At 34.3% G+C, this 26536-nt stretch overlaps 5 protein-coding genes across 5 annotated transcripts; all 5 read right to left on the bottom strand.

Moving 5' to 3' along the window:
* Positions 1–1827: 1827 nt before the first annotated feature.
* Positions 1828–5439, bottom strand: LOC135671522 (probable LRR receptor-like serine/threonine-protein kinase At4g29180). The gene is made up of 5 exons (XM_065179719.1): positions 4408–5439; positions 3146–3408; positions 2919–3045; positions 2363–2425; positions 1828–2283 (listed from the first exon to the last, which is right to left on the bottom strand). The coding sequence occupies exons 1-5, from the start codon at positions 4613–4615 to the stop codon at positions 2126–2128; spliced, it is 819 nt and encodes a 272-aa protein (XP_065035791.1). The 5' UTR covers positions 4616–5439; the 3' UTR covers positions 1828–2125.
* Positions 5380–8891, bottom strand: LOC135671403 (probable LRR receptor-like serine/threonine-protein kinase At1g05700). The gene is made up of 4 exons (XM_065179507.1): positions 8151–8891; positions 6816–7315; positions 5551–5686; positions 5380–5455 (listed from the first exon to the last, which is right to left on the bottom strand). The coding sequence occupies exons 2-4, from the start codon at positions 7183–7185 to the stop codon at positions 5380–5382; spliced, it is 582 nt and encodes a 193-aa protein (XP_065035579.1). The 5' UTR covers positions 7186–7315; positions 8151–8891.
* Positions 8892–11267: 2376 nt separating this feature from the next.
* On the bottom strand, positions 11268–13087 carry LOC135671402 (receptor-like protein EIX2). Its single transcript, XM_065179506.1, has 2 exons — positions 13083–13087; positions 11268–13037 (listed from the first exon to the last, which is right to left on the bottom strand). The coding sequence occupies exons 1-2, from the start codon at positions 13085–13087 to the stop codon at positions 11315–11317; spliced, it is 1728 nt and encodes a 575-aa protein (XP_065035578.1). The 3' UTR covers positions 11268–11314.
* Positions 13088–15877: 2790 nt separating this feature from the next.
* LOC135671401 (probable LRR receptor-like serine/threonine-protein kinase At1g51880) lies at positions 15878–21882 on the bottom strand. The gene is made up of 5 exons (XM_065179505.1): positions 21850–21882; positions 17836–17899; positions 17279–17347; positions 17007–17199; positions 15878–16573 (listed from the first exon to the last, which is right to left on the bottom strand). The coding sequence occupies exons 1-5, from the start codon at positions 21880–21882 to the stop codon at positions 16189–16191; spliced, it is 744 nt and encodes a 247-aa protein (XP_065035577.1). The 3' UTR covers positions 15878–16188.
* On the bottom strand, positions 21184–24925 carry LOC135671412 (receptor-like protein EIX2). The gene has a single exon (XM_065179517.1). The coding sequence runs from the start codon at positions 24651–24653 to the stop codon at positions 21903–21905; it is 2751 nt and encodes a 916-aa protein (XP_065035589.1). The 5' UTR covers positions 24654–24925; the 3' UTR covers positions 21184–21902.
* Between the last annotated feature and the right edge of the window lie 1611 nt (positions 24926–26536).

The following is a 26536-nucleotide window of genomic DNA, read 5'->3' as shown; positions in this document are numbered from 1 at the left end:
AGAACAAAATGTTTCCTTTACATTTATGCATATTTGATTGGTCAAATGATTTTAAAACTGATATTGAAACCATTTCTACATTATGGTATCTTAGATATACTTACTTAAATTTGAGACTTTGAAACTTCAAGTACAATATGGTGACAATAATATCATGAAATTGATAGCCCATCAAAGTTATATGAAGTATATGTCATCGACAAGCAAGAAAGAAATACTTTCAAATTAAGAAGAATACAAAGAGCATGACATCGACTTGATCTAGTGCACTTTGTGGCTCTATCAATATAGTATCACTTATAGGAAGTATGTATTTTTTTTACTTTTACTGATGATAATAGTGGCAAAACTTAGGTTTACATGTGGAAAATTTTTTTTAAGCAAATTCAAAGAATTTAAGAATTTGGTTGAAAGTCAAAGTGGTTGTAACATTAAATGTTTAAAAATAAATAAGGATGACGAATATTAAAGAAATTTAAAAGTTTTTATAGAAATAATAGAATTTTACATCAATTCACCATATCATGCATGCTTCAACAAAATGGTATCTTAGAAAGAAAAAATAAGGCTATACATAATATAGTCCGATGCATATTGAAGAAAAGAAGAATTCCTAAAGAATTTTGGGGAGATGCTATTGCTTGTGCAATTTATTTGCTTAACAGGTTTTCGATAAGGTGAATTGGTAATATTACACTAGAAGAAGTATGAAGCTTACAAAAATCAATATATGTTGTGGAGGTCAATATGTTAATTGGGTAATACGTTGAACGAGAGGACGATGCGGCGAAGGGTCAGACGAAACGCTAGATAAACCAATGACATGCCAGATTCATGCTTTGTAATTAATTATATCTTGATTGAAGTAGTTTATGGTATAATTAAGTTGGTTTGTAGTGAAACTATACCAACTTAATTAAGGGCCCATTGAACCTGATCTAGGACTAAGTTGGGCTCATTCGGAGGCTCATTCAATGACCCAAAAGTTGGGTCAGGCAATGATATTGTTAGACTAGGCAGTGGAACCACCAGAGGCTCAGTCTCCAAGATCCAATCTCTCAGGATGTCAGGTGGTAGTATCGCTAGACTGGACGGTGGTACCACCTAGTGTCAGATAGTATTGGCGGTTGTACTGCCAGTACCCTGAAAACTTGGGATGAGATTATTTTTTACTTCAAATTTGAATCCATTTGAAGCCTATAAATATCTCACTCATTCCTGCTCAATTAATACAAAAACTGAGAACAAAATTGTGTAAAAATGCTGTTATAATTCTTTAAGAGTTCCCTTTCTCTAGCTTTATGTTTTAAATTCAATTTGAGAGAAGGGTAAAAGAATTATAAAGATTATCTCGTAAACCTATAAAAATGAGAAAAGAGTTGTAAGAGGATAGTTGGTCTTCATCCGTTGAAAGAAGATAAATAGTGGAAGCCAATGGCCACGGAGGAGGAATCAAAAGTAGATGTAGATCACAATGACCAAACTACTATAAAATTGGTGTGCACTTTCTTTGTGCTCTTCATTACTATTGTTTTCTGTTTTAATTGATTATCACTTTTTTTTAAAATCGACATCGTTTTTTCAAAAGCACAAATTCAGCCTTCTTTTAGTGTCGATTCGATCCTAATAGATCGTATCCATCGGACTAAGTGAAGCAAAGTACTTGAAAAAAGAAATGCATCAATGTAGTACTTGGTAACCACTATGATACTTTTGGAGAAGAAAACTAAGAAGATTGAATATTGTTTTGACTTCGCTCATACATTAATTTAACATTATTCCTATTTTGTAGATGTAAAAGGGGCAAAAATAACCATCCCAGAAAGGTGCAACAATTGTTCGTGATTCTCCTCTTGGAAAGTTAGCTAAGAAAGAAATCTGCATCACATTTGGAAAAAGAACATTTATTTGTGTTTCTTCTCATTGTGATTCTCCATCATTCTCTTTTTCATTTAGTTGCCAAAGTAATTCTTAAGTTCTCTATAAAACAAATTAAACCGACTTGTCAGTAGAGGGGCAATCAAGGAAATCCTGAGCAATTCACACTGCAAATATTATCTGGCAAACTTCTGTGAAGTAGAAAACATACTCGGGATCTATGTATCCTGGAGTGCCAGCCACAACATCAGTAGATACGTGAGTCTGGGCATCGGTCAGGAAAGACTTTTGACAGCCCAAAATCTGCTACCTTTGCCTCAAAGTCATGTGTTAAGAGGATATTGTTAGTCTTCACATCTCTATGGATTATAGGTGGCACACATCCCTTGTGTAGATACTCCAGACCTGTTCAGAAATTGTTCAGTGGAACAGAAAGTGAGAAATTGAAAAGATATATAAAAAGCGATACCAATTGTAAGATCACCTTGTGCGGCTTCCACTGCTATCCGAATTCGTTCTCTCCAACTCAATGTTTGACTATTTTTATCTGTAAAATTAACTCCATAAGTTCAGTATAACATAAAATTAACTCAAGAATATTATGTTGCACAGTTCTGTGAGGACAAGATGAAGCTGACAATGCACTAAAGATTCTGAATATATCTCGGATACAGTCAAGAACATTTTATCTATAGAAAAAAAAGGTGCAGTTAAGAATCTAAAATGTTTATAAAAAATAAAAAATTGTATCGGATAAGTCAGTTACACTAAGCTCCAGAATCTTGACAAATAATGATCAGGGTACTGTTTTTGCTATAAGTAAAAAAAAAAAACTAACATGATAATATCTTATCAATTGCATTAATTCAATCCAATGATAATGTATGACAAAGGAAAGAGAGAGAAATTCTAGGTAGAGAATGAGAAATATACTGTCCAAAGATACAACATTTTCGGGTAAAGCAACTTAAAACTGGATTCAATCTTCTCCAAGCATGCAGTAGCTCAGATCATAGAATACTATTCAACATCTTTTTTACCTGAAAGATGATCTCTAAGACTTCCACGAGCAGCATATTCATAAACAAGTCCAAGTTGATTGCTGTCTCTACAGTACCCGATCAAAGACACTAAGTTCCTGTGATGGACCCTCGATAAGAGAACAGCCTGCAACCCAAAGAGGAAGATATATACTTAAATTTCATCCATAACCTATTTGTTCATTAAAATGCTAGTCCACCAAAATGCATTCATATAGATTGCATACCTCGGCTTGAAACTCTTTCAGCCCATGTGATCTGGAGCCAGAATTTGCAGACATGGACTCCTCAGATGATGTCCCTTTGACCATCCGATGTGAGTGCAAAAGTTTTACTGCAGCTTCAGTGCCATCATGCAATCGACCATGGTAAACATTCCCAAACCCCCCCTTTCCAAGTGCAAGATCAAAATTGTTGGTGATGGCCTTCAATTCATCATATGTAAATCTATGGGTTTCGGGTATAGCAAGCGAGTCTTGAATTGGCGGTGCTATTATTTCATTAAAAGAAACAAAAAGAGTGCTGTTAACAATGCTTCTCATTGTAATGAAGGTGAAGTTTCTAGTACAGAATTCCAAAACATGCATCCGCAAGTCACTTCTAACCTCCAGAGAGAAATTTCATGAGCTATGATTCATAATAACTCATATACCTACCAATGATCACTTTCCATTGTCTGTATGTTAAATATGTCCAGGATCATGTAATTAATTTAGAAAAGTTGTGTAGATAATTCTAAAACAGACTATAATAATGAGCGTAAAGAACATTGATGAACCTAAAACACACTTGACAAATACAAAGGTGAAAAAGTTAGCCAAAAATTAACTGACTTAATTTTAGGCAATCACACTTATATACAAGGTTTGTCAAGCTTTGGTAGAATGGTAGATAATAAATTATTATTTATCAACCCACTAGTTGTTTATAAGTTTGTATTACACATGGCTTAAAAATTGACTCATTTAATCTTGATCTATTTGATAAAGAACTTAGCTTTATCAAAATTTTAATCTCAGGCAGAATTTAGACAAGACTAGAATTGAAAAAGATCAGCATAATTACACCCCAAATCAGAGTTGGGAAGGTTCATCATAATGAATGGTCTTATGGAATAGAAACTTCCCTTGAAGTAGTGTGTGGTATCAACCATAAGCTTACATCTGTTTTAGCTGTTCGCTCCAACTAAACCATAAAAATATTTAGATAAAGATGTTGTTTGGATGCTAACATCTAAGGCAGATACAGTAACCAAGCAAGAAATCCTTGCTTTACGAGTCTCACTTTTGTTACCGTAGATAAAAGAGAAAAAAAAATCTTTTCAGCAATAAAAGAAGTTATTTTTCTCTCTGATATCAGAGAAGACATGTCCTGATATTATACAGGTAAGAGTTCTATCTCACATCTAACATTGCCTTTCGTTGAAAAAGAGGACATAATACAACATAATTGTATGTTTATAAGCTATTACTTGCTTAAAACCACTTACATAATTTTGTTGTAGATTTTCTTCTCCTCAAGAAGAATAAAAGCAATGATAGGAGCAGCAGTATAATCAGCGCTGGGACGACAGAGATCAGCACAATGGTGACTGTAGCAAGCTTCCTTCCTTCGCTGCCAATTTGACATGTACTATGACAGAGACATATATCGGGATTGTTGTCCACTCTTTGCAGAACATAAAGTTCATAAGACATTAGTATTAGGTAGAAGGAATTGTGGGAAGATTTGGGATGTTAGACTACAGCACAAACCTCAACTCAAGCAATCCTTTTGATTGTCCATCACACAAAGAAGCTGGAATAGGCCCATTGAGTCGGTTATTTGACAAAATTCTGCAAAAAGTTTGATATTGCTCTACCATTAGCATATAATATGTGGAGAGAGAAGTCCTGAAGCATGCGCATGACAAAATTGAAGTTTTCGATGTTGAAAACGCATGCACCAGGTGAATTGTGTAAGAGAGAAAAATCTGTTCTTACAGCACATTGAGTGATGTCAATTCTTCTAAAGAGGGCGGTATTGGGCCCATTAAATCATTGTTTGACAAGTCACTGAGACAAAATACATGGATTACATTAGTTATTGATATGTTTTCATAAGAAATTTCATTAAAAAAAAAAGTAGCTACATGTTGATCTCTATAACTTTGGTCCTTGGAAACCAGATTGCATGAGTAAAGCCATATTAGTTCAGTTTGGATGTTATAGGATGTGGTTAAAGAAAACCCCAAGCTAATGCTTTGGGTTGTAAACTGGTCCATCTGCATTCCTAATTTTGGCAACTAACATGAAAAAACAAAAGCCTTTTGTTTATGGAGTTAGAAAAAGGAGATTAGAAATGAATAAAATACACAGGTAAAAAAGGGTAACAAGTCAATTTCATGCAACATCTACAAATTGTTCTCAAGTTGTCTGCATGATGTTGCTAGCCAGCAGCCTCTGACGATAAATTTAGAAACTTACAAATAGTTAAGGGCCTTCAGATTAGCCAAAGCATTTGGTACAGCACCATTCAACCCATGATAAGAGAGGTTTCTGCAAAAGAAAATAAAGTAGAAATCATTACATCAGAATCAGTGCTTTTTATTGATGTCTTTTAAAACAACCAAATCTTGGAGCTTAGAGCTTACAATGAGGTGACTCTTGGGGTACCAGAGCTTGAGTAGGTGCAATTTACTCCACTCCAAATGAATTGCTGCGGAGCACAAGGATCACCCTGCCATATCTTCATCTGATATAATTTCTTTATCCCCATCATAGCATCAGCTGTTAATTTTACAGGTTAAGCCAATGTCCACCATACTGAATTCAATCTATTGTGAAAAAAATCCAAGGTTGGCATGTAATCGGATGCATGCCATATAGATGATTATTGTAGCCCCCTTGAAACAAATTTTAATATTCATTTCAAAATAGTAAATGGGCACCATGAAGCATTTTGACACAACTCTGCCCGGAAAAATGCTTCACATGCATGAGCACACCTACAGCCACACCTTATATGATTTGGTTTAAACGATAGAATTTTGATCACTGAAAATCATGATGTTGTATGATCTTACCATTGATATTAATATCCAAATTGTGTTTGACCTAGCTTATGAATAACTATCTTGAAATGATATTTACAGGCACAACAGAACCATTAGATACATCACTTGTTGTTCGGTAATCCAGTCATTTTATATATTGTCAATCTCAGTCATATATATTGTTGTCAATCTAACTTTTGTTTATCATTTCAGACATGCCAAATCACCACGAGAAGTAAAAGCGCAGAACAATATAAATTATGATTTCTGATAATGCATGGTTCAAGTGCTTGGACTCAAAAAAGAATAATTAACATTTTTTCCCGAAAAGTATGCATATCCTCTGAACATAGGACTGACAATTATGCATAATATCTCAAACATTTTATTGCAATAATCAAGTCTTTGGAATTATTGTACACTCCAAGTTGACCTATTGGATCCCTAAGTAAGTTCCTGTAGATTGATTATTTTAACAAAAGTGATAGAAAATTTGCTTCATTTTACCAATGCTAAAACAAAATAAAGGAAAGAAACAATGTATTCATCTTCAACATAATATGTAAACTTCAAATCAGCAATCAACTAAATAAGCAAACAACTTATTGTATATGTTCAGGTAAGACACCAGTGAAATGGATAATGCACTGCCAATAACATACTACACTTTTTTCCTTCAGAAAATGGATCAAAGGGGGGGGAAGCATGAATGGTCACATTGCATGTTAGTCTTCAAAAGTGTGCAGGTAATTAATAAGAAAAACACAGTTCATCTTGAGGGGAAAAAAAAAAAGAAGCAGATGATACAAGTTATTGGCCGGACTAGAGCGATGGATGTCCAAAGTAGTGGTGGGATAGCATACCATCGGCTGGATCTGTTGCCACAGCTGAAAGATTAATAGGAATGTAAACCTCAGCAGCATTGAGGATGGGGGGAAGGGTGGAACCGGCCACCCTTGTCAGATTAAAATAACCTTTTAAACCTGGGTACGCCAGCCGATGGATGAAATGGACATGAGTTGCCAGTAGATATGCAGGACTGATGTTGTCACTATCGGGTTCCCCATCTGCTCTCACCTGAAAAATTCTACTTCCATTCCCACTTAAATAGTTGAAATCAGCAAAGTGCAAATAGATATAGAATGTTGTTTGAACACTCGAATTGAGGCCATAGCCCAAGGAATAATGCAATGTAAAATTATCTGCAGCAACAGTTGCAGTCCCCATGACCATGCCTGGGACCTCATAAGCATCACCACGAGTGGTCTTGATTCCCAAAGAACTGCTTGTAAAATTCCATGTTACACAACCAGTATAACCGTTGCAAGGACGCCATGTCCTATCATATTTATCGTCTGGATACCTGTACAGCATGAAATTTGTTAACCAATCAGTATTATTAATGCAGATATGATTTGATAGACTCAACCACTTTTCAAAGGCATAATAAAGAGAGATTATGCTAGTCGTATTCCTTAAGACTCCTCCTTCGCCACACACGACAATGTAAATCATTGTCCTCATCGAGTTTGCTATCCTCTCCCAAATTGTGGTAATTATCTCCTGTGATCCCCTATTTCTGCTCACTTATTTGTGTCAGATATATGTGATTATTTGTGTCAGATATATTTCTGCTCACTTATTTGTGTCAGATATATTTCTGCTCACTTATGACATTATGCTAAGTTCATTTAGCTTTTGCTTCGTGTCTAACTTGTAAAATTAAAAAATCATAATTACGGTATTGTTCATTGTAATTTCGCTTCTATAGATAATTAAACTTGGATCTTAATTGGGTTTGATTTAGTCTAATAGTCTTTTCTAGTGATGAACACTTTTACTGGACATCCGTGGTTAAAATTGAGAGTCAGTTTAATCAAAATTGTAATCGAAGAGTATACAGAGTCAATTACTTCTACAGTGCAAATGAGTCTTTATGTTTGTTACAATTTTTTGAGATAACCACAAACAGATTATAACACTTTGCTCCCTTTATAGAAGATCAAGGCTCCATCCCTTTCCAAATTTTCAGTAGTGATTCGGCCTCAAAAGAACTACCCTAAGCAATGAATAAAGGAAAGCTAGGAGAAAACCCTCGGGTTCAAGAAATCCCCTTTCTCCATGCGAGGCATGAACACTGTACAATCCGTATGGGAGAAGAAATTTCAGCAAGCATGGATTGGAAGGTCTGCGTTTACCTGAGGGTGCAGTTGGTGAGGGATCCCAAGTTGTAGCGACTGTGGAACACTAGTGCAGCGGATTGATTCGCGTCCTGGTACGCCAGGTGGTTGTCGATATGCCTCAACTCCAGCGAAGATACGAACGGTGTTCCCGAACCAATGTTGGCCAGGCATATCGACAGGGAGTCGGACGGGGCGGCAGTAATAATCTCGGCCCCGTAAAGTGAAGAACTAAAAAAGATAATTATATATATATAAAAGCTAATTATATACACATACAGTAGGAAAATTCTCTTAGATCATTAGTTCTCTAATAGACTTGGCATTTAGTCGAATCCTCCCACTCTTAAACTAATTTAAGAATTAGAAGGTTTTATCAAGTACACCATCAACACCATCAACGTAATTTTATACCGTCTCTATCAAGAGTAGATATGGATTAAGATCATGGTTGGTTATGAACGATTATTTCATGTAGAACAATCAAAATCTAAATTAATAATATGTAATCTAGTAATATATTGTTGAGAGAGAAAAAAAAAAAAGGAGAAAATTGGGAGAGAAGACAAAAAGAGGAGCAGCAGCGTAGGAGACTGAGTATAAGAAGAAAGAACCGAAGAAAAGAGAAGGAACACAGAATAAAGGAATCAAATATATTTGGAAATCTGTGGTCATCATCAATAGATTGCAATTCAAATGGAGTCACCATGAGAACGCAGACACCAGAGAGAGATCCATGGTGACAAGCAAAAGTACCTGGTTGACCATTCACCAGAATCACTGCTGCCAACCAATATATATATATAGAGAAAGAGAGAGAGAGAGGAGTTGTTGTTACTTGATGTCTAATTCATGACTTTGATATAATGTAGAGAGGTTTGGAGTCAAATAGAGTTTGACATGACTTTATTTTTTTGGTAGAGTCTTTCAATATTTGTTTTACTGAAAAGATTTGATATAGAGTAGATGGATAATTTGGATCAATCTTACCACTAAATTGGAGCAATATTGATGGGTTGAGATGTCATCCTCTTACCACTAAATTGGAGTCATATTGAAAGGGTTTATTTCTTTTATAAATATTATATATTTTTTTATATTTTAAGAGAGAGAAAAAGATGTGAAGAATATATATATATATATATATATAGTATCTTAATATTTATTTTGACTAGAAAGACTTGATATAAAGTGGATTGATAACTTGGATCAATAACAGGTTTATTAAAAAATCTGAACTATCAGATAATAATTCTAAAACGATTAAGAAAGATGAGTATCGCTATGTCATTATCTAAAGTATTTTGAATCCCAACTAATTCAAGGAAGAGAAACTAACAATGAACAAATACCAACATATAACAGCAGCAGCATATTACATAACATAGTATCGCTATGCAGCGGTTCCTTTTTTGAGTTCCATCACCTCCAATTACATAACATAGACCTATTAAATCTAAATCTATGCACTTTACACAATACAGAACGGAAACATCCATAATGTCAACATATAACAGCAGCAGCATATTAAGCTCTTAAACACAAATAAAGTTCATCAAAGACATCCCACTAATGAATTATTACATCACAAGTCTCAAGAGTTTGAACCATTAATGATTTAATTTATTGTCTCGATGCATAACCAAATTCAATCTACTCGCAAGCATCTGAAAAATTTGAACAACAAGGATATGAGCAACCACAATTTAGTAAACACCAAAACTCATATACTAGCAAAACTAAGCATAAATGTATTTTAGAAAACTATACATAAACGTTAAACCCTCTTTTATTCTTAAATAAAGAGCAAACATGTTTTCCAAATCATCACTTTTAGCATAACAAGCACATAAGATAACATAATCTTTGAAGACATTTGTATAACAAAAACATAAGTGGATATATTTCATTTTAATGCAAAGATTATCATTCACTAATTATGAATCACGATAAATATAACTAAGCTATCATCCCTTTGTATAACTAAGAATAACTAAGCTATAACCTTATTATATCTCGAATCAAAAACATATTCAACCTCCATGGTATAGGTAAGACATTTATCCCTATATCAAAAACATATTCAACTTATGAGCAATATATAACCCCAATCGGCAAGATCCAAATTAAAACCGACTAATTGAAAAATTAACCATCATTTAAAATAACATATTGACATATCCTTGCAATGCATAATTCCTTATGTATCATTTGAAATATATCCAACAATAAAACATTCGAAAATATAATAATAAAATATTTTAAATAAATATAATATCGACAATCTTATTTTCAAAGCCAATTTCACATTTACATATCACATTACTTCATTATTAACAAATATACATTATTAAATTTGAAAACATGTTATACAAAATCATTGGATACTTACCTAAATCGTAGACTCTTATAATTGATATAGTCATCAACACCCTTCTTCTTTTTTTGTAAATTAGTCAAATAATATAAACCAATCGATTCAATAAATAATGATGATATTTTCTTTCTTATCATCATTTTTTTTCTCTAAGATCACAATATATTCAATGATTTTAGATTAATTAATCTATAGTCCTATTTACTCTATGATTGGTAGGAGATGAATAGGAATTCAAAATCATACATATATATATAATCTTCCAAATTTTAAACTTATTCTCTTGATATAAAAACGACATCCTTATTAAATCTCACACTTTTTTTTTTTTTCCCTTTTCTTCCTCCGTGTCCGATCCACACACTAGTCAAATTATAATATCTTCTCTATCATTTCGAATATAATGTTTTTTTTCCTTTAAATTCAATATAAATATAACATATTTTTAAACTATATCTTCATATGGAAGACTTGGTTGTATGCTATCTTCCTTTTCTAATATTTCTCTACTTTAAAACTATTAGCAACTCTTGCATGATGTTATTATAATGAAAGCCTCAAATAGAAGAAGACCATAAGTAACCACATTACATAGAAATACCAGTCTTCAAACACCATAAATAAAGCAGTCCATCTTTTTTTATATCAACGACATAAATTCTTTTTTCATTAATCATAGCCAGCATCTACAAATCTAAAATACCATATAAATAAAAAGTAGAGTGACTACGTACCTTCTCTCCATCTACCATAAAGTCTTGGATCATCCATACTAGAAATTTTAGAATTAAAGTCTAAACAATCATCAAAAGATTAAATACCATTGTACCCAGAACCAATCATACATATCATCAATCATATGGAAATAAGCATGCCTCCATGCGTCTTTGAGGAAGAGAATACCACAAAAGGTCCAAAATCCCATCACATATCCTAGTACCATGCTGATATAGAACCATAGCCACTCGGGATTCTCCTTCTTGTACTCTTGCAAAATATTTTGAGTTGATTTATTGTTAAAACAACTTTTGGAAATTGGTGGTCCACATAAGTCAGCATTGCCCATATAGATGGATGGATCATTGAGTGTTTGGAGTTGATGACCAGATGGTATCATTCCCGAAAGATTATTATACGATAAATTCAAATAGCTCAAGAAATATAAAGCCGATAAACTCTCAGGAATGTTACCAGAAAGGTCATTTATCGATAGATCAAGGGATTCTAATGATATCATTCCTCCTATCTCCCAAGGGATTTTCCCTTGTAAATGATTTCTTGACAAATTCAAGTTCTTGAGTCCCGCAAGATCTCCAACTCCTTTTGGTATCTCTCCGATTAGATGATTGTTTGAAAGATCCAAACTTTTCATAAGTTGCATGTTGCATTGTAAATAATGAAGATCTTGTCCCTTCGTAAAGACATCTAATTCATCAGAACAAAAATCAGAATATTGTGATGTAGATCTCATGGCACTTAAATTACCAAAGTTGTGAGGTATTGATCCAAAGAAATTGTTATTGGCAAGATCCATTATTTGAAGCTGTTCAAATCTAGCAAGTTGCCAAGGAATAACTCCAGAAAACATATTTGAACGTAGACGAAGTACTTTCAGTTGTTGTAGATTTTCTCCCATCCATAGCATTATACTTCCGACAAGATTATTTTGAGTTAGATCAAGAAACCATAAATTTGTACAATTTTTCAATGACAAAGGAACCTCACCCGAAAAACTGTTATTTTTTAGTTGCAAAAGTGAAAGCCCACTTAAAAACCCGATCGTGTATGGAATTTCACTTGACAAGTGGTTGTTGCTCAAATCTAAGAACCAAAGATTTTGTAATGATTTTCCCAGACAATAAGGGATCTCACCAAGTAATTTGTTGTTCGAAAGGTCAAGGTATTCGAGACCACCTGTCCATTGGCAGATTGATGAAGATAAGCCACCATCAAGCATGTTATTTGAGAGTGCCACTGATTGAACATCAGGCCATATCGGCAATTGCTCTGTAAAGGAATTATTGGAGAGGAATAGAGTCTCAAGTGTAGATGGTAGCATCGTTGGCAATGGACCTTCAAATCTGTTGGAATCCAAATATAATGTTTCCAACTTGGTGAAGTTCAAAGAAGATGGCAGCTTGCCTCCTATTTGGTTGTTGGAAAGGAATAAATCTGTGATGGTAGAAGATGAAATATTCCAAAACCAAGCGGGCATTGTCCCTGCAATTTTACAGTCTGCCAAATATAATTCTTCGATCTGTGTTTGGAATTGCAACCATTCTGGAAATCGAGGTCCCAACTGACATTTGGTTAAATATACAAATCTGAGTTGGAAAGGAGGGACCCAACTCTGCCCGATTGATATGGTGATGGGGTTGCCAGACAAGTCCAAGACTTGCAATCTGGTAAGATTCTCAAAATGAACCTCTGAAATAACACCTCCAAGAGAATTTCCACCGAGATACAATTCAGTGAGAACTTTCTCGTTCCCGTGATTTGGCAGCCTCCATCGTCTTCTTCTTTTGGTGCTGCGAACGCGGAAATAAAACCACGATGATCAGTTCTTTCTTTACTCCATTAGCATAAAAAAAAACACTATTGACTTATCTGATTGATGCCACGAGATGACAAGATCCATCTATACATGATCTCCTACCTTGTCTGGTGATAATTATTATTATTTAAATATTCGAATGATTCTTTATAAAATTTTATAAAAAGCTGTTAATGTCATTCCTCAACGTATACATCTAGAGTAGTGGATATGAGGATTTCCTTAATTATCATTTAAAGAGCTTGTACGTCAATACTTCGTAAAAATTTATCAATCTCGACCCAAATCCCAATGGCTTCATGTGAATCTCATGACTAATTCGACTACTAGCCAATCTAATTGGATTGTGGACTTTAACGCCTCTCATCACATCACATTTGATCTTCAGAACTTATCTATCCACAATAATTATGGAGGAAATAAAAATATCATCATCGGTGATGGTAAAAGAATTCTCATTACTCATATTGGTTCCACAATATTTAATTCACTTACCATAACTTTTATACTCGATGATGTTTCGTGTGCACCTCATATTAAATAAAATCTTATTTTTATTTCTCAATTCCGTAAATAAAATAAAACCTCAATTAAATTCTTTCTTGACTCTTTTCTTATTAAGGATTTGAGCATGGGGGCATCCTCAGTCCAAGGCTGGTCAGAACAAAGACAACATTTATGAGTGGTCGTCGGCTTCACAAATAACCTAGCCCATTGTTCACTCTTCAGGTGCTGCTTCGGTTGATGTGTGGCATCAACATTTTAGTCACCACCCGTTCTTTATCCAGCAAAGATTACTTTCTCATTACTCTCTTACTACCTTTAATATCAATAGCATTATAATTCATTATAATGCTTGTCATAGCAATAAAAGTCATATACTACCTTTTGGAACATCCTTCGTATCTTGCTTTAAACCGTTTGAAATTATTTATACCGATGTTTGAGGCCCTGCCCCAACCCCTTCTTTTGACAAGTTCATATTTTATGTCATTTTTGTAGACTGTTTCACTAATTACACATGGTTATATCCTCTCCATCATAAATATGAAGTTTCAACAATCTTTACTAACTTTAGAAAGTCAATCAAAAATTTCTTTCAGTCTTCCATAATAACAATTTACTCTGATGGCGGAGACGAATATCAAGCCCTCACATTCTGTCTCATAGCTTGTGTTATATACCTCCTCAGACTCCTCAATTAGTTGGTTCTGTCGAATGCAAGCATCAGCATATAGTTGAAATTGGTCTCACACTTCTACATCAGACATCTATGCCACCAACTTTTTGGTCAGTAGTCTTTCAAACTGGTCTCACACTTCTATATCAGACATCTCATTAATCATATGCTCACTTCAGTCCTCCAAGACCAATCATCATTTGAAAAATTATTCCGTAAGCTTCCAAGCCTTCAGAAACTCAAAATATTTGATTGTTTATGTTATCCATGACTATGTCCTTATGCCTCACATAAGCTAACACCATGATCTAAGCCCTGTATTTTTACAGGATACCCTTTTGAACATAACACTTTCCGATGCTACAAACCTCAAACTCAAAAAATCTTTATATCATGTCACGTTATTTTTGTGAACAAGTTGTAATAACATAGTTGAACAAGTATAATCAACCCAAGCTAAAGTGAATAAGTTGAAAGCCACTGATGCCAGGTATTTGTGAAAAGCTACTGATGCCAGGTATTGATAAATATAGGAGAGAGAAAGTGTTTAAGGAAGGAGACCTGTGAAAAGAGAAGCAATTGATTATAAGGTATTTGTGAAAAGAGAGATTTTCTATAAGTATTTATAATAAATTTAAATCGAAGAAGTATGGTCCTATAAGGTCTTAAAGAAAATTAATAATAAGACCTACGTGATTGATTTATGGGATGATCGGGGGATCTTAAAGACCTTCAATGTTACGTATTTATATGATTATATTCCATGCAAACATAATTTCAAGGTAAATTTTTTCTCAAGTGGAGGGGATTAATCCGGAACGAGTAGAAAAAGATTATTTTTTCATATTTACTTATAAAATCAGTTTGTGAAAATATTTTTTAATAATATTTTGTTAATTTTATTTTTGTACTGTGTCAGAATTATTGGCCATGGATGGGGACTCATCACCAGCATTGTACTGATGTTTACATCCGAAGACTCCATGCAGCACCACTGTCACCGCCACAGTCGCATAGTAATATGCTGTCAGATCGAACTATTAAGGATCCTTCTCTCTCGTCTTCTCCGACCTTTTTTTTCTTCTCATGCTTTACTTTCTTCTACAAACAACGGTGATTGATTGTGGTATCAGCTGAAGTCTAAAGTTGTAATGGCAACTCATCCGGTGGAGTCATCAGACAGTCACCGATCCTTCCGCTTAGTATTTTTCAGGCCTTGAATTCCTTGCTCCGACTTAATTCTCTCACCTCTTTTCATCATCTACCGACTCCTGAAGTCATTTTCCTAATAGATACGTATCATCACACTCAATCTCTTGATTTGAGAAAGGCCATTGTCCACAGCACAAAGAAGTGAGCAGAAAGGGAAGTCAGGCAACAGACAGATGCGAGGGGAAACAAAAAAGTCAAACTCGGTGAATTGACCTGCTCGGTGATTAGTGTTAAGATATCATAAAGATATCCATGTCTTATATAAATCAAATTGATTATTGATCCTTTAACAAATCGTTCAAACAATATAATATAATATATAAATCCGATCTGTCGGGTCATCAAACACAAAGAGTTTTTATAGTTATAGATATAACTATAAATTTCAGAGGAATCTAAAGATTTCAGAGGAATCTCAAAGCTCACCCAAATCCAATCCATCTTACTTGATTTCTTTAAGAGCCACATGTACGCTAACATGCATCTAAGCCATACAAAGTATCGGCGTTTGTACACCATATGCAGTTACAAGAGAAAGAATCACCTGTTACTTGCTTGCAAGTAAGTCCACAGGCAGTACTCATACATGGATGAATGATTTCTCATAGGAGACTTTGGAGCCTACCCAGCTCTCATCAAACATTATGATCCAAACACAATTTGTTCTCACACAATTTTATATTTACAAATTTGACAAACGGAAACTCTAAAGTGAGAGGCGAGCAAGCATAGCTTATCTTGCCATTCCACTATTCCCAGCATCATTTATTTCCATATATGCGTTTGGGTCACTTCCATTGTTGTTCTCCAGTTGCAAGCTCTCCTTCAATCGCATCACCACTTCGGTCATGGTTGGCCTCTGATGAGCAGAGATATCAACACATCTCATTGCTAAATCAATGACCTTTAGGACAGAGCAGTTGTTGTATTGCCCTCCGAGTTTTTGATCAGCCACCTTAGTGATGTCGGCTTCAGCTAGCCTCGATAGTACCCATTGGACTAAGTGACACCTTTTTGGTTGATCCAACACGGCTGATTGACCAGTAACCAGTTCCAGAAGAAAAACTCCGAAGCTGTATACATCACTTTTTTCAGTCAGCTGGAAAGTAGCAGAGTACCTGAAAAAAGAAATGTATCAATGTAGTAATTGGTAACTACTATGATACTTTTGGAAAAGAAAACTAAGACGATTGAATATTGTTTTGACTTGAGTCATACATTAATTTAACATGATTCCTATGAATATTTTATAGATGTAAAAGGGGCAAAAATAGCCATCCCAGAAAGGTGCAACAATTGTTCATGATTCTCCTCTGGTAAAGTTAACTAAGAAAGAAATCTGCATCACATTTGGAAAAAGAACATTTTTTTGTCAATTTTTCTCATTGTGATTCTACATCATTCTCTTTTTCATTTAGTTGCCAAAGGAATTCTTAGATTCTCTATAAAACAAATTAAACCGACTTGTCAGTAGAGGGGCAATCAAGGAAATCCTGAGCAATTCACACTGCAAATATTATCTGGCAAACTTCTGTGAAATAGAAAGCATACTCGGGATCTATGTATCCTGGAGTGCCAGCCACAACATCAGTAGATACGTGAGTCTGGGCATCGGTCAGGAAAGGCTTTAACAGCTCAAAATCTGCTACCTTTGCCTCAAAGTCATGTGTTAAGAGGATATTGTTAGTCTTCACATCTCTATGGATTATAGGTGGCACACATCCCTTGTGTAGATACTCCAGACCTGTTCATAAATTGTTCAGTGGAACAGAAAGTGAAAATTTGAAAAGATATATAAAAAGCAATACCAATTGTAAGATCACCTTGTGCGGCTTCCACTGCTATCTGAATTCGTTCTCTCCAACTCAATGTTTGGCTATTTCCAGTTTTATCTGTAAAATGAACTCCAGAAATTCAGCATAACGTAAAATTAACTCAAGAATATTATGTTGCACAGTTCTGTAAGGACCGGATGAATTTGACAATGCACTAAAGATTCTGAATATGTCTCAGATACAGTCAAGAACATTTTATCTATAGAAAAAAAGGTGCAGTTAAGAATCTAAAATGTTTATAAAAAATGAAAAATCGTACTGGATAAGTCAGTTACACTAAGCTCCAGAATCTTGACAAATAATGATCAGGGTACTGTTTTTGCTAGAAGAAAAAAAAAACTAACATGATAATATTTTATCAATTGCATTAATTCAATCCTATGATAATGTATGACAAATCAAGAGCAAGAAATTCTAGGTATAGAAAGAGAAATATACTGTCGAAAGATACAAAATTTTCAGGTAAAGCAACTTTAAACTGGATTCAATCTTCTACAAGCATACAGTAGCTCAGACCATAGAATACTATTCAACATCTTTTTTACCTGAAAGATGATCTCTAAGACTTCCACGAGAAGCATATTCATAAACAAGTCCAACTTGATGAGCCTAAAACATACTTTACAAATATAAAGGTTGGCATGTAATCGGATGCATGCCATATAGATGATTATTGTAGCCCCCTCGGAATAAATTTTAATATTTATTTCAAAATAGTAAATGGGCTCCATGAAGCATTTTGACACAACTCTGCCCGGAAAAACGTTTCACATGCATGAGCACACCTACAGCCACACCTTATATGATTTGGTTTAGATGTTTATATGATCGTACCATTGATATTAATATCATTTTATATATTGTCAATCTAGTCATATATATTGTTGTCAATCTAACTTTTGTTTATCATCTTATACACATCAAATCATCATGAGAATTAAAAGCATAGAAGAATATAAATTATGATTTCTGATAATGCATGGTTCAAGTGCTTGGACTCAAAAAGAATAATTAACATTTTTTCCTGAAAAATATGCATATTCTCTTAACATAGGATTGACAGTTATGCATAATCAAGTCCTTGGAATTATTTTAACAATATCTCAAACATTTTGAGATATTGACAATTATTTTAACAATATCTCAAATATGCATAGGATTGACAATTATGCATAGGATTGACAGTTATGCATAGGAATTATTTTAACAATATCTCAAACATTTTGAGATATTGACAATTATTTTAACAATATCTCAAATATGCATAGGATTGACAGTTATGCATAGGATTGACAATTATTTTAACAATATCTCAAATATGCATATTCTCTTAACATAGGATTGACAGTTATGCATAATCAAGTCCTGAAAAATATCTCAAACATTTCATTGCAATAATCAAGTCCTTGGAATTATTTTAACAAAGGTGGAAGAAAATGTGCTTCATTTTACCAATGCTAAAACAAAATAAAGGAAAGAAACAATGTATTCATCTTCAACTTAATATGTAAACTTCAAATCAGCAATCGGCTAAATAAGGAAACAACTTATTGTATATGTTCAGGTAAGACACCAGTGAAATGGATAATGCACAGTTTTATGCCAATAACATACTACACTTTTTTCCTTCAGAAAACGGATAAAAGGGGGGGGGGAAAGCATGAATTCTCTTGCAATGGGTGCTGCTTGAGAACAAGAAAAAGCTATGCACATCGCAACCAAAGTACCTGGTTGACCATTCACCAGAATCACTGCTGCCAACCAATATATATATATATATATATATATATATATATATAGAGAGAGAGAGAGAGAGAGAGAGAGAGAGAGAGAAAGAGAGGAATTGTTGTTACTTGATGTCCAATTCATGACTTTGATATAATGTAGAGAGGTTTGGAGTCAAATAGAGTTTTACATGACTTTTTATTTTTTTGGTAGAGTCTCTCGATATTTGTTTTACTAGAAAGATTTGATATAGAGTATATGGATAATTTGGATCAATCTTATCACTAAATTGGAGCAATATTGATGGGTTGAGATGTCATCCTCTTACCACTAAATTGGAGTAGTATTGAAAGGGATTATTTCTTTTATAAATATTATATATATTTTTAGATTTTAAGAGAGAGAACAAGATGTGAAGAATATATATATATATATATATATATATATATAAGAGATGATTTGGAGTGACATAGTCAACGTTTGCATTTGACATGATTTTATTTTCTGCTCAGAGTCTTTTAATATTTGTTTTGACTAGAAAGACTTGATATAGAGTGGATTGACAACTTGGATCAGTCTTACCCTTAAATTGGAGTAGTCTTAAAGAGATTAAAATCTCATCATCTTAAGAATCGTATCGAAAGGGTTTATTTTTTCTATAGATATTCTACATATCTTTAGGAGGGAGAATATGATGTGAAGAATACTTTGATTTCTTCTTAGAGAAAGATATAAATTATTTGATATTTATAGGAAAAGATATATAAGGAGAGTTGTGCTTGAATAGAGAAGACCCAAGTCTTTAATTGATCTTATATAATAAAAAAATTAATTTTTTCTATAGAGATAGACTAATGTTGTCAAATCATTTTAAATAGAAAAGATGATGATAATAGGTTTATTAAAAAAAATCTGAACTACCAGATAATAATTCTAAAATGATTATGAAAGATGAGTTACTGCTATGTCATTATTTATAGCATTTCGAATCCCAAACTTTTAGCCCACGCCTTTTGGTTTTTCTGGAACACATCAGCTAATTCAACGAAGAGAAACTAACAATGAACTGAGAAAGTGAACAGATACCAACAAAAACATTGTTAAATAACTTCTATTTTATAACCACCTCAAATATTGCAGCGGCTCCTTTTTTTTAGACCTATTAAATCCAAATCTATGCACTTTACACAATACAAAACAGAAACATCCATAATGTCCACATATAACAATAGTGACATATTGAACTCTCAAACACAAATAAGTTCACCAAAGATATCCCACTAATGGATTATTACATCACAAGTCTCAGGAGTTTGAACCATAAACAATATAATTTATTGTCTCGATACATAACCAAATTCAATCTACTCACAGGCATCTGAAAAATTTTAACAACGATATGAGCAACCACAACTTAGTAAACACCAAAACTCATATATTAGCAAAATTTCTCATGGATGCATTTTATAAAACTATACACTTGAGAAAACATATCTTTACATGCTTTTCAAATCACAACTTTTTAGCTTAATAAGCACATAAGACACCATAATTTTTTAATGCATTTGCATGACAAAACATAATTGGATGGATTTCATTTTAATGCCAAGATTATTATTAATCAATCATGAATCAGTATAAGTATAACTAAGCCTTCATATCTAAATTCATCCATAGTCATGATTATAACAAAGGGCATATATTAAAAGAAGTCGAAGTGCTAATGGCTATGACCATATTGTATCCTTGTGACAATGATCAAAATTATATTTAATCTCTGTAATACATTTATCTTTATGTCAAAGAAACTAGTTTATGAACATATGAGCAATGTACAACAACAATTGATAAAGTCTAAATCAAAACCAACTAATTGAGAACAATTAACCATCATCTAAAATAATGACACCTTATTTGAAATATGTCCAACAATATGACATTGGAAAATATGATAATTAAATATTTTAATTATTTTAAACAAATGCAATATCGAAAAGCTTATTTTCAAAAGCCAATTTAACATTTGCAAATCACATAACTTCATTATTAACAAATATATTATTAAATCAGAAAACAAGTTAGACATAATCATTCGATACTTAAGTTAATCATAAATTATTATAACTGATATGGTGATCAAAACTCTCCTTCTTTTCCAAATCATTCGAATAATATAAACCAATCCAATAAACAATCATAATATTTTCTTTCTTATTACTATTTTTTTCTCTAAAATAACAACATACTCAATAATTTTAGAATAATTAATCTATAGCTTTATTTACTCTCTGATTGGTAGGGAATGCATAGAGGAATTCAAAATCATACATATAAATACTCTTTCAAATTTAAAACTTACTCTCTTGAAATAAAAACAACATCCTTATTAAATCTCACACCTATTTTATTTTTTTCTCCTCTTTTCTTCCCCTGCCAAAGCCACCCCTCTCTTCCTCTATTTTATTATTTCGAAAGTAATGTGTTTGTTCCTTTAAAATCAATATACCATATTTTTAAACTATCTTTTCGTACAAAAGACTTGGTTGTAGGTCTCTTCTTTTTGTAATATTTCTCTGCTTTAAAACTATGAGTCAACTCTTGCATGATGTTATAATTATGCAAACGCCAACTCTTGCATGATGTTATAATTATGCAAACATCAAATAGAAGAAGACTGTAAACAACCACATTACATAGAAAAAGATCTCAAACATCATAAATATAGCAGCCCATCCTTTCTTAGATCAATAATACAAAATTCTTTTTTCATTGATCACAACCAGCATCTAGGAATCCAAAATATCATATAAATAAAAAGTAGTGTGATGACATACCTTCTCCTCATCTACCGGAAAGCCTGGGATCATCCACGCTAGAAATTTTAGGATTAACGTCTCAACAATCGTCGAAGAATTAATTGACATTGCACCCAGAACCGATCATACATATCATCAACCATATAGAAATAAACATGCCTCCATGCGTCTTTAAGGAAAAGAATACCACAAAATGTCCAAAATCCCATCACATATCCTAGTATCATGCTGATATAGAACCATAGCCACTCGGGAATCTCCTTCTTGTACTCTTGTATAATATTTTGAGTTGTTTTATTATTAAAACAACTTTTAAAAATTGGTGGTCCACATAAGTCAGCATTACCCATATAGATGGATGGATCAATAAAGGTTTGGAGTTGATTACCAGATGGTATCATTCCCGAAAGATTATTATATGATAAATTCAAATAGCTCAAGGAATATAAAGTCGATAAGCTCTCAGGAATGCTACCAGAAAGATCATTTATCGATAGATCAAGGGATTCTAATGATTTCATTCCTCCTATCTCCCATGGGATTTTTCCTTGTAAATGATTTCTTGACAAATTTAAGTTCTTGAGTCCTGCAAGGTCTCCAATTCCTTTTGGTATCTCTCCGGTTAGTCTATTGTTTGAAAGATCCAAACTTCTCATCAATATCATGCTGCATTTTAAATAATGAAGATCTTGTCCCTTTGTAAAGACATCTAATTCATAATCACAAGATTCATTATAATGTGATGTCGATCTCATGGCACTTAAATTACCAATGTTGTGAGGTATTGATCCAGAGAAATTGTTATCGGTAAGATCCAATATATGAAGCTGTTCAAATCGAACAAGTTGCCAGGGAATAACTCCAGAAAACATATTTGAACGTAGACGAAGTACTTGCAGTTGTTGTAGATTTTCTCCCATCCATAGCGTTATACTTCCGACAAGATTATTTTGAGCCAGATCAAGAAACCATAAATTTGTACAATTTTTCAATGACAAAGGAACCTCACCCGAAAAACTGTTATTTTTCAGTTGCAATAGCATAAGCATACTTAAAAAACCGATCGTGTGTGGAATTTCACCCGACAAGCGGTTGTTGTCCAAATTTAAGAAATAAATATTTTGTAATGACTCCTCTAAATAATAAGGGATCTCACCAAGTAATTTGTTGTTCGAAAGGTCAAGGTATACGAGACCACCTGTCCATTGGCAGATTGACGAAGATAAGCCACCGTCAAGCATGTTATCAGAGATTGACACAAATCTAACATAGGGCCATATCGGCAATTGCCCTGTAAAGGAATTATTGGAGAGGAATAGAATTTCAAGTGTAGACGGTAGTATCGTTGGCAATGGACCTTCAAATCTGTTGGAATCCAAATATAATCTTTTCAACTTGGTGAACTTTAAAGAAGATGGCAGCTTCCCTCCTATTTGGTTGTTGGAAAGGTCTAAATATGTGATGGTAGAAGATGAAATATTCCCAAACCAAGCGGGCATTGTCCCTGCAATTTTACAGTCTGCCAAATATAATGTTGTCATCTGTGTTTGGAACTGCAACCATTCTGGAAATTGAGGTCCCAACTGACATTTGGTTAAATCTACATATCTGAGTTGGAAAGGGGGGACCCAACTCTGTCCTATGGATATGGTGATGGGGTTGTAAGACAAGTCCAACCATCGCAATCTTGTAAGATTCTCAAAATGAACTTCTGAAATGACACCTCCAAGAGAATTTCCAGCGAGATTCAATTCAGTGAGATTAGAGAACTTACCAATGGAGGAGGAAGGCATGGAACCGTTGAATAAATTAGATCGGAGATCCAAAATGATGAGATTCGTCATTTGCTCCAGCCAACCGCTCAAATTTCCTGTCAATTGGTTGTCCGACATATATAATTCTTCCAGTCTACGGAGATCAACCATGGATCTCGGTACGATACCCTCGAGTTGATTGCCTCCTAGATCAAGAAAAGTAAGAGAGCCCAAGTCTCCAATTGCATCAGGAATAACGCCATAGAACCCAGAATTATAGAGATCAAGATGGGTAAGACCACTAATATTCCACAACCATTTGGGTAAGGTGGAGTCGAAATTATTATAGGAGAGATGAAGGACAGTAAGAGAGGAGGTGAAGTTGACGTGAACAACAGAAGCTGGGATGGTATCGAGACCAACGGAAGACATACTTAAGACTTGGAGGGAAGGCAGCATGTTCACCGATGAGAACCAATCTGGGGCACCGGTTAGGTTCAACCCGCTCAAGTCCAGGTTCTTCAGGGAGGTAAGATGGGAGAGCCAGTCGAGGTTGTCAACATGGGATGTAAAATGTAAAGCATCGCTTAGATCAAGAACGTAGAGGCTCGAAAGGTTCCCCAGCCGAGCAGGTATTCCTCCCATGAATCGTGTAGAAGATAGATTGAGGTATCTCAGTTTCTTGAAGGAGCCGATGAATTCCGGTATGCGGATCCCGCTGAAATTATTGAAGCTAAGATCCAAGTGCTTCAGATGAGATAAAGCAAGTAATGACGAGTTCATCATCCCCTCACCGCGTAATGCCCAATCATCTGTAGTATTTGTGTTTCGGAGGTCGAGCATGACGACGTGGCCAGTGGTGGTGTCGCAGGCCACTCCCTTCCATGTGCAACAGTGGTGGCCTGTCCAAGAAGATAGCCGGTTGCGGGTGTCTCCGACACCAGCTTTGAAGTCCAGCAGCGCCTCCCTCTCCATGCTAAAACACCCTCGTGCCACCGCTGCCCCGTGGAGAAGGAGGATGCCCGACAGGCACAACAACAATGACGAGAAGAATGATGAGAAAGCCATGGCGCGCAGTTTGATCTCCCTCCCTACCTACCTACTCATGGCCGCCACGATCAGAAGAACAGGGCGAAGGTGGAGGTGCATGCTACGCTATGCCAAATCACAAATTTGTAAGCCAACTGATGCACACAATTTCTTCCATTCCATGATTCCTGAACTTTCTCCGCTCCATTACATCATGCATGGAATTAATTGTACCGACTCGCTCTCTAAAGAAGACTTCGACTGAGAGCACACAAGTCACCTTCATATATGACGAAAGGGGTAAGAGTTGGGATGGACGGAACCAGTGGTTATGATGCAGAGCATCATGTGGATCATGAACGTGAAGCCAAGTATGCATAGAATTGATCGAGACTACACCACTTGACTCAGAAACAGTTGACTGACCGGAAGAAATCCTCGGAAAACAAGAAAGTGAAAGAAATCCTTAAGTGTTTCTTACGTACGTTTTGATAAAGTGCCAAAGAAAAACACTTGCTAGCCTCTTTGGAGTTTCATTTCTAAATAGAAAATAATTTCTTGAAGGCCCATGCGAGATGATACACCAAATATATTTGGATTGACTCGTGAGATAGATTTATTCCTTACATTTTTTGCATAAGGAAGAATACAAATGCTTGACCACATAAATTTTATATAAGTTATTTTGAGTATATGTTCCGTTATTAATTCTCTTGATTGTTCTTTTAATATTGTGCCACATAGCACGGACAGTACCCATTATCCATGATATATAAATTGGTAATAGCTCACTCGCTTGCTATGTGTGGTTGGAATAATAAATTAAACTTTATGATTAGATAGAATTTTGGAAACTGATAGCATCAGTCTCAATCAGTGGGATAAGCACTGTTTGACAGACGAGCGACTCGCAAGAAATAAATCCAAAACCGTGGGGTCGTGAGCGGTGAGAAGCCTCACATCCCTAAGCTGCATTCCATGGATTCTTTTTCTACACGTCGCTGGCCAAGAAGACTTTGACTTCCGGTAAATTAGAATTTAGATTAGAGTTCTAAATAGAAAAATTAATTTTTTTAGTAAATTAGAATTTATTTCTGTAAATATATCATAAATCTAATATCTTGATGATAGAGATACACATAGGAAAACATTTGGGTGTTCTTAAATTTCTCTTAGTAGATTTAACTAATAAAAATAATTTTTATACTGATATTTTCAACATAGCATCATGTAACAACATAAGATAGGATAAAAATGGTTGCATCCTCTTCCTCTCATCGGACTTGCATAGACTTTGCAGGTCCAAGTCGTTGCAGCCTGAATGGACATGTCATGGTCATTAAAGTTCCTTCTTCTCTAGGGCAAAAGCAATAATAATAATAATAATAATAATAATAATAACAATTATAAAAACACACTTAAGCTTGTACAATTTTTTATGAGCATACATGATTTAAATCGAAAGATAAACTCATGTTTCCATGTGGGACATGCACCAGTAGAAAGGCAAGACCACACTTAGCAAGATGGAACCCAAAAAAAAAAAAAATAAAAAATCGAATCTTAGGTCATCAGGTCACCCTCGTTTTTATATGTAAAATTAAAATTTTCATCGATCTCATGGTTCATTGATGATACCTCAATCCATCACAATATAAAAAGACCCCACATATGCATTCTCAATTCACTCTCTTTTTCTTTACTTCTGATTAAGATATTTTACTAAATCTTTTCAATTCCTTTCTATCTTTAGCATCAAAGACGATTTGCATATTCACCCCAATGTAGTTTATGCAAAATATCGATTCAAATTTCTTGCTTTCCAACACCTCACCGTGAGACGATCTCAAAAATGGACATTGGTTGCCTTTGAATCCGATCTATATTAGGTAATCAAATTTTGATTTAATCACTATTGAGAG

The sequence above is a fragment of the Musa acuminata genome, unplaced genomic scaffold (assembly GCF_036884655.1).
Source record: "Musa acuminata AAA Group cultivar baxijiao unplaced genomic scaffold, Cavendish_Baxijiao_AAA HiC_scaffold_1139, whole genome shotgun sequence".
NCBI lineage: Eukaryota > Viridiplantae > Streptophyta > Magnoliopsida > Zingiberales > Musaceae > Musa > Musa acuminata.
The sequence above is the reverse complement of the archived record's forward strand: the minus strand, read 5'-3'. Positions and strand labels throughout refer to the sequence as shown.